Raw genomic sequence first — 9,402 nt, 5'->3', positions numbered from 1 at the left:
GTGCTATAGACCTACTCCGAGTTGCTCACTTGAGTCTCTAGGTTGCCGCTCAGCTTGGAGGGAAAAAAGAACCTGCAGAGCCTTTTGGCATCTTTAAAATGTTGGCAGAGGGGAGGTGTTCTGGCTTGCATCTCCAGTGAAAAGGAGCAGGTGCCAGGGGATGTGGGGAAACCAAATTGCATAGGTGACAGTACTGAGCGCATTACCCCAAGAGTCTGATTCTTTGACTGCAGTCTGTTGAAAAAAAATTCCTGGGGGTAAAATTCCTGCATAATTTTATGTGTCATGTTAACACCTATGTTTTGCTTCAACTTTTTTATCTCTTTAGATTTCTGGTTGGCTCTACAAGGTGGACTGTAAATATATCAAAAATACATTAAAATGGGACTTACTGTTTGTGTGTAGACCTGCTTAGAATTGCTCTCGTTATGAGGTAGTTTCTTGTGTTAAGAAAGCAACATAAAAGAGCCCTATTGGATCAGAAAAATGTTCTGTCAACATCCCATCTCACCGAGTAGACAATGCTGTTGCTCTGGAGGGCCAACGAAGGGCCCAGAGGCCAAGACCTTTCCCTGATATTGCTTCCCGGCTCTGTCAGTAATAGGCTCAGTGCTTCTAGACATGGAGGTTTTCCTTAACAAACCAGAATCCCTCTTGCATGATATTGGAATTCAAGGGTACCCAATGAAATGGATGGGGAGCTTCTTATTAGCTAGTAACTCTTCATGGATCTATCTAATCTGCTTTTAAAGTCATCATGACATCCACCACCAATAGGGTTGACTCTATATATCAGTGGTGGCGAACCTATGGCACGGGTGCCAGAGGTGGCACTCAGAGCCCTCTCTGTGGGCACGCGTGCATAGAGTACGTCATGTGGGGGGGCAGAAAATCGCCCCCCCTATAGAGCCTGGCCTGGGCGGCTGGAGCCACGACATGTAGGTAACCCTGTTAAGTGCTGTTAAACCCCACTGATTTTCATGGGAAGAACTAAAGCACAATCCTTTACCTTGGAGTAAGCTTGGTTGCTGGCAATGAGGCTTGCTTCTAAACCCTCCTAGGGTCGTGATTCACCCATTCAAAGTGTTGCACGATTGCTTCAAAGCAAAGCCACCGACTACCACCAAGCTTACTCCCGAGTAATGCACACCTTGGAGCCAACCGTTTTTTCTAAACTAAAACCTCAGTATTCAGATTAAATTGCCGTGTTGGCATTTTGCGATAAATAAGTGGGTTTTGGGTTGCAGCTTGAGCACTCGGTCTCGAAAAGGTTCACCATCACTGCTATATATCCTCCCTTCCCCAAGCTCCATTTTCCCTGGGTACTGTTCCTAAACCCTCAGGTATTTCCCAAGATGGAATTGGCAACCATAATGGGCAATGAGTTCCACAGTGTAATTATTGAGTAAATAAATATTTCCCTGAATTAATTGCTTATCAGCTTCATTGCAATGCCCTCCCCCCACCCCCACCCCATTCCCAGTTCTAGTATTATGGGAGAGGGGGTTCAGATTTATTGAACCCTCTGCTTTTGTGAGTTAAAAGTCAAATGTGAGTTAAAAATGTGAGTTAAAAGTCAAATGGAAACATTCTCAGTCAGTAGGGGAAAATACACATGGGAGTGGGTTGGGAAGAATGGATTCAACACAAAGCTGTCTCATTCTAGGCCTGTGCAAAAGTTAATAGTGAATGTGCATCCATCCATTTGTACACGTTTGCAAGGAACAGCCTTTGAGGACCAACAGCAGGGAAAACGACAGATTTAAATTGTAGGTTTAAACAGGTGTTGAATATAAGACTAATTGAATACACATACAGAAAAAACCAAATATTACATTTGTAGTGATGGATTCTATATGACAAGGATTGTGTACCCATTTGGTGTAATGTGTGAACAGGATCACTAACCCATTATTGGTCTAACAAGTTCAGTATTGTCTACTCTGGCTGGCAGAAGAGTTTAGGCCTGTTCACATCACCTACTTCCTCAGTCCTTTTAACAGTATGTGTGGAAAGCAGCTTCCATTGAATCAATAACCTTAGACAGGAGAAAGTTGACATATGAATCTATTGAAATACACACTGAATCCCATGGTGTTCACTCAGCAGTAAACACCACTGACTCCAATGGGTCTTACTCACTGGTCCACCTACCCTTGCTTGTCTTTGTCTCTTTTCGTTTTGCCAATAAACCGCGCTGTGCTGTGCAAAATGAGAACAAAATGCTTCTCTCCCCAGCCTTAGAGACAAACACAGTGGGGAACGGCTGCAACAGAAGATATGTTTGGCACTCAGAAGGTCCCAGGTTCAGTCCCTAGAGTCGCCAATTAAATTATTCAAGGTAGTAGGGTTGGAGGAATATCTTCTTCTGTGTTGAGAGGCAGCCGCTGCCAGTTGGAGTACATATTGATCTAAGTGAACCAGTAGTCTGACTGTGTATAGGGCATTTTCACATGTTCCCAGGGGAGTAGTTTGGGCTATTCTGATGCCCCTTCCTCCTCCCGCCCCCACTCTTATTGGTTTCCAGAGACACATGGGATTGGGTTTTCACAGGGCATGCCACGAAACCTGCTTTTTATTTGAACAAGCTGGCTGTGAAACATAGGGTATGTTAAATATTGTGCCTTCTTGTCTGCCTTTAATGGTTTATTTAGAATGAAAACATTACTAGGAAGTTGTATTGTATTTACCTTGTTTAAATGAATGAACGGAATGTGTTATTAAATGAGGCCAAAAAGAATTGTCACGGTATCCTCTTAATCATTGTGCCTAGGGACTGCCACAGCACAATGCTTTCACCAATGCAGTTAGTGTTGCGCCAGCTAATTCTGTGTGTGCAGAAAGCATAAAGTGACAAAAATCCCATTAATCATACCAGTTGAAACTCAGCAGTGACTCAACTATGCTTGTGTCAAGACCAGGAATAGGCACTGCCAGGGGCAAGAGAGGGGAAGAGTGGGCTATCGTCAGCATCTGCTTCAAGATGGTACAGTTTCAGATGTTTCTGGCTTATTATGGGGTCCCAACAGGCTGGTACTTTTCCAAAGTACCTTCACACAGCCTAGTCTTAGTTAGAAATGCAAAACAATAATAAAGACAATTTTAAAAAATCAGCTTTGCACTTCCTGTACCATGGAAGGAGAGGTCTGAAAGTCCTCATTACCTTGATACCCTGCTTATAGTGGTCTGGTATGATCACTGCCTTCACCAGGATAGTGATAATTTTGATGATTTACTCAATGACTTAGGTTCTTTGGCTCAATATTACATCATGATATGAATCTAATGAACCTGATCCACCACTACTCCATAGCAAAAACAACATCCAAAGAATCCAGCAATTCTTCTGGCAGATAGAGGACTTTAACACAAGCCTGTGTAGACTCTACCTGTTATTCCTGTTTTGTCTCACCACATCTTCCCATTCACAGGCTCCAGTCCAATGAAAGAGTCATGACTAAGCCACGCTGAAATCAACAGAGCTAGGTAGTCATGACTGAATTACATTCATGAGTAAAATCAACAGGCTTGGGGGAGGGGGAACTCTATTTAGGATTGAACTGCTAGTCATATCTAATTTTAGCTGCATTGGGTACCTGACAATGAATACATTCCTCCCCTCCATATTTGACCATAAACATCATATTAATTGAAAATTCAAGCATTGGAGTGAAAATGTCATGCGACATATATTTTAACTACTGTATATGAATTTCTTTGGTACTGATTTTCCATGCTTTAGGATCTTGGGAATGATTTCATGAACAAATTGACAGAGCCTTTGCTTTTTCCTTAATCTGCAAGCTTGCTTAACCAATTGTGCTGAAAAATCCAACCATCAATGTAGTCTGAACTGCAAAGTTACCCGTCTTACAATAGAAATAGTCCTGGGCATGGGGTGTGTAGACTTTTAAAGTGATCGTGTTCTAAATCAGATTCATGGTCAACATTTTTGTATAATGTTTTAGTGTTTGCAAGTGAGCACAACTAAACAACCCCACATGAAGAAACAAAAGTTCTTCAAGAAAGATCAATGAACAGATGAGAGAGGGAAGTTCCCTGCCTACAACTTCCATGGTTTGCAACATTTCAGGTGAAAATGGGGATGTTCTCATGGGCTTTCCCTCCTGGCACCCTTATAAAGGCTCTCAGGCCAAGAAGGTTCTTGTTTACAAGGCAATGCTACAAATGATATAACTGATCTCCTACATTCTACTATCAACCATTCAACATGAACATCACCAGCATGTGAAAAGGCAGGATGACCACCATGTGGCACTCTTCCGTTTGTGAAGGCATATACATACATTAGAAGCTAATGTGGTATAGTAGTTGGAGTGTCGAACCAGGAACTGCAAGACTGAAATACAAGTTCTCACTCCCCCATGGAAACTTGCTGGGTGGGACTTTGAGCCACTGTATACTCTCAACTACATCTACCTCAGGGTTACTATGAGGATAAAATGGAGGGGAGAATAAGGCACTTTGGGTCTCCACTGGGAAGAAATGAAGAAAAGAAACTGAAACGAGGCATTCGTCACTTTTTAAACTTCTTAGAGACACTTGGCAAAGAGCTGAACCCTGAAAACGGCAAATCTGCCAACTCCCACCAACAAAATAATACGGCTACTACAAAGTCTTTTGAAAATGCCTCATTGACATTTTGTTAACTAAATCACTAATCTTGTTTTAGAAGAGACAGGTTACAGAAAATAGAGACAGTTGGGGCACAGATTCCCTGCTCAGAATCACCCTCTGCTGTGCTCTCATTATGAAACGAATGCATTTGACAAATGTTTTCATTTAAGTCAATGCAGACAACCAAACAAATGGCTATTCAACATTACATCTATATAATAATAAAGTCCAACACAAGATAAAAGGGATATATTTTGCCCCCATATTTGATGAGACATGCATATGGGTTCCTGACAAACTGTACTAGTTACTATAACAATTTCAACAATTTCTGACCCTTTATGAAAAGTAATTTCCTTAACTGGTTGAACAGAATTCGCCAATAGTATGCCCTCATAATTCTTGCTGACATCAAAACACTCCTAATTAAGTTTACAATTCCAGTTCAAAAAACATTTATCACAAAAATATTAGTGAATATAGAGGCTCAAATTTTAATCTGCTTTACGGTCACATAGGCCCCTTCCGCACACACAAAATAATGCGTTTTCAAACCACTTTCACAATTGCTTGCAAGTATATTTTGCTATTCCGCACAGCTTCAAAGAGCACTGAAAGCAGTTTGAAAGTGCATTATTCTGCATGTGCGGAATGAGCCATAATCTTTGCACTTGTGAACCTTTCCATGTTTAACCAACATCACTTTATGACATCAATGGACATCTTAATTAGCCTTTTAAAAATATAATACTAGGCATGCTGAAGTTATGAAAAGTGCTAACGTTAACCTATTGTCTATATGTCTCATTCATTCCCATTAGTCTGAGCTGGAACCAGGATTTACTGGCTCAAGACTAAAGCATAGCCGCAGAACTGCATTTTGCTATTCTAGACAAAGATTTTGATTTCCACCACACAATCCTCTGCATACAGTACAATCCTGTGTGTGTGTAATTTGCAAGACTAGTTCTCTCTTGGCACTTCTATCCCATTTCTTAAATCCCCACACTCTTCAAATTACATTCTTTCCATGCAACAGACAAAAAATGCAAATTCAAACAGTTATCAATTGTTTATTGAAAACATTTACAGGTCACAAGAATATTTATAGGTCACAAGAACAAGCAAATACAATTTGAAAAGGATAATAGAAAGCAACTGAAAGAGACTCATAGATTCCACCCCCTCCCCCCACACCAAACTGATCAATGTACTTTTATGTCATAGGCAATTCCTTAACAGAATAAAGATTTCTAGTTTATCACAAACACCAATATTGAATTCCAGAACATCTGGCTAATCTTGTGCAAAAATACCAGCTCCTCAGCGCATGTCTTCTACTGCCAACCACCTTCTCTTGAAATCTGCCAACATTCCCATTGATTTAATGACACTACACTGTACTCTGAATGTTTGCTTATAGGAACTTTTAAAATCCTGCTCACCATATGATATTGCAATGAGTGACTCAATCCATGGTTTGTTATCTAGGCAGCCTGCAATTAACTACTGCACACCCTGACCATATTTCCTTTATGAAAGGCTAAATGTGTCATTATCTATTCCCAGTTACCTAAGATTGGGATGATATACTCTGATTTAGATCTGAAGCTACAGAATTGGTATGTTTGGTTTATTTTGCTTGGTTCCTATGCTGGTTGTGGCTTTGGCTCCAGTGCAGCTTTGATCATACATTCATTCATCACTTTGAGACTCTGTTCCCTGAAGAAATGGGAAGATGGTACATGTTAAAAAAGCTCAAAAGAGAGGCTTTGCTAATTCATGTTGTTAAAGTCTGAGGATGCTTAACTGTCCAGTGCCCGTGAATGAGGCAATAGAAAATGCAGACTCATTTCACTCCATCCTTCCCTCAAAGACAGAGGGGAAGGTGAGTTGCTAGGCAACGCCATGTGGAACACTGGATTCTTTTTTCTCCATTAACATAGCTGCACTGACCTCTCTCTGGAGTCCTTTCAGTTCACAGCAGAGAGAAGGAGAAGGTCATAAAATACTGCTAAAACCATGGTTTAACCTCCCCCCTACCTCCCAAGAAACAGACAGTATTTCCAATTAACATTGAGAAAGAACATAGTCATCCTAGAAGGAGAGGTAATGTTTCAGTCATTGTGGTGCTATGGTTAGAATACTGGACCAGGATTTGAAAGACTCAGGTTTGAATCCTCACTCTGTGATGAAAGTTTCCTGGGTGATCTTGGTCCAGTCATACACTCTCAGGCTAATCTACCTCACGAAGTTGTTGTGAGGAGAAAATGGAAAATGAGAACACTGCAAACTGCTTTGGGCCCCCACGGGGGAGGGGGGGGAGGGGTTTAAGCAGTGGTGGGATTCAGCAGGTTCACACCACTTTGGCAGAACCGGTTGTGAAAATGGTGCTTATAAACAACCAGTTGTTAAATTATTTAAATCCCACCACTGGAACCAGTTGTTAAATTATTTGAATCCCACCACTGGGTATAAGTCAACCAAATAAATAGTAAATCTGAAGATGGTGGTGGAGGGGCAGGGGTAGAGATTGGTGGGAAGGAAGAAAAGAAGGAGGCAAGGAAATGAAAGAAGAAACAGGGACTGCCAATAGCGAGGCAAGTGGAAATAAAATCCTGAATTCAGGATGTCAGAGCAGCTTAAATGGAATCATAAGAACCAAATTAGGGCATGGGGGAGGAGGAGAGAGAAAATGGGAAGCATATGTTTTTTGGGAATCAGAAGCTTCATATTTAAATAATTTCATCAAATTCTTTATTGCACCAAGTTAACCTTAGCATCTAATAATTGTATTAAGGGCAGACTTTGCTTCTGCACACCTCTATATTTTATTAACTATATATACAGTGATGGTCTTACATACTATATTAGAAACACTATTTAGATTTACCATTTAAGCAGTCTCCCTTCCCAGCCCACTGATGTCAGTAGACTTAGAACAATTGGCCATGCTGGCAGGGGCTGATGGGAATTGTAGTCCATGAACATCTGGAATGCCACAGGTTGAAGACCCTTGGCTTAGAGGATACAACTGCTTAGGACAGAAGTGTTAGACTATCTTAACCTGAAGGAATTTACAGACATTTCTTTTTATATAAATGAGCTTTTCCCCCCTTTTCAGAACAGCCTCAACATTTGGAAAAGTAGTTGTATTTAAAACAGGGAGTCAGTGTAACAGCAAAAGAGGCCAGGGGTATAGGAATAAATGGAAGCCTGTTTCATGGTAAGTGCCAATGGTTGCTCTCTGCAGTGTGTTCTAGAACAATACTGCAAACATTTTATAGAATTGTAAAATGGAAAATAACCAGAAAAAGCTATGCAAGGGGAGAATTCCCCAAGTCTATACACGCTATTGGTGGAGGAAGTCTTTGATACAAAAGACTGAATGAATGAATGAATGATGCAAACTGGTAAATGAGAGACCACTAAAACAAATTGTAATTTGATTAGAAATTCCAGTAAAGAGGTTTCATCTTATCTTGATTTCAGAATCACAGATCTGAAGGATGACTAGTGCTTTGCTTATCAAAGTATTAGGTTTGGAGGAGAGAAATTAAACTTTAAATATCATCTGCTTGACTAAGACACAGATCGTGGCCAGGGGCAATTCATTTCCCCTTAACTAAACCCTACCTTGCAGCACGGCTGAAAGAAAAAAAGCTTTGAGATCATTGGGAGAAGAAAAAAAACAGGACCCCAATTTAAAGTAAAAAAAACCCTTAGGAAATAAATGGAACCACAGATGTTTTACTCATGCAATGGCCTCCATACTACAACCAGAAACAAAGTCAGTCAGTCATTATTTAAGGAAAAGTGACTTAACCCCCCTCCCCACCCCCAGACTGAGTTCTTAATTTGATTTAGAAGGCTTCCAGCACAGAAGAAGCTCATTTCGGAAAGTGAAAGGAGCCAGTTAAAAATCAACACAACGGATACAGCATTTTAGTAAACCCTCTTTGATGCTTATGAGGATTCTTTTATGAAGCAGTAGCTGCAACCTATATAAATCACCCGCGTGATAATAAAGGAACTCGTGAGCAGATGGAACTTTCTCTGAAAATCTCTCTGCCTTAGAGGAATCTTCAAAGAGAGTTCCGCCTTGGTTGGTCATGCCTTCATGCGGAAGTGATTTATTTGGATTGCTGCCAATACCTACAGGTGGATGGGAACAGGCACCGATTCTCGTTTGCATTTACTAAACCCCCCAAATACTAAACCATCCTGGACCTGAGGAGGAAAATATCGAAAATGAGTCTCTTTTCATTTTTTTCATGTCTCATCCACAACGACACTGGTTTAACAGTCAGTCTTCCCAAAAACCTTTTACCCTCCAGTTACAATAAATACTTATAATAATGGTCAAGTCCTTAGCGCTGTACGGGCCTTATCGAGTATTTCTTTTTTGATCTTGGGGTAATGTGGATGTGCTGCTAAAACCTGTTGAAAGAAAGAATATTCACAGTAAAGATTATTTCTCATAATCCAAAGGGGGCAAGCATTTGACAGCAGAAAGGAGGTTATCTCTAAAATTATTTAACAACCACCATTATTCGTATCCCAAAACATTACATCATATAAAATACATATGTAGGATCATGTTAGCTTTCATTACACAACATTCACTTGAAACATGGCAGGAAAAAGTGTTCATTCAAATACCATCACCCAAACATGTGAAAACACAGTGCTCAAAGTGAACAGCAACTCATGGTTAAATGTATGCTGCACTTTCAGTATTTGAAACAAGCCACACGACACCTC

At 40.5% G+C, this 9,402-nt stretch overlaps 1 protein-coding gene across 4 annotated transcripts in view; it reads right to left on the bottom strand.

The window, feature by feature from the left end:
• Positions 1–7,751: 7,751 nt before the first annotated feature.
• Positions 7,752–9,402, bottom strand: part of TTC21B (tetratricopeptide repeat domain 21B) — a 48,124-nt gene continuing 46,473 nt past the window's right edge. For all 4 annotated transcript variants that reach the window (XM_048486245.1, XM_048486246.1, XM_048486248.1 and 1 more), the window contains one exon: positions 7,752–9,078. In XM_048486245.1, coding sequence (XP_048342202.1) covers positions 9,001–9,078 — 78 coding nt within the window. In that variant the 3' untranslated portion in view covers positions 7,752–9,000. The remainder of the gene's footprint in view (positions 9,079–9,402) is intronic.

The sequence above is a fragment of the Sphaerodactylus townsendi genome, linkage group LG02 (genome assembly GCF_021028975.2).
Source record: "Sphaerodactylus townsendi isolate TG3544 linkage group LG02, MPM_Stown_v2.3, whole genome shotgun sequence".
NCBI classification, from domain to species: Eukaryota; Metazoa; Chordata; class Lepidosauria; order Squamata; family Sphaerodactylidae; genus Sphaerodactylus; species Sphaerodactylus townsendi.
Note: the sequence above shows the minus strand (reverse complement) of the source record. Positions and strands in the feature narration are given on the sequence as shown.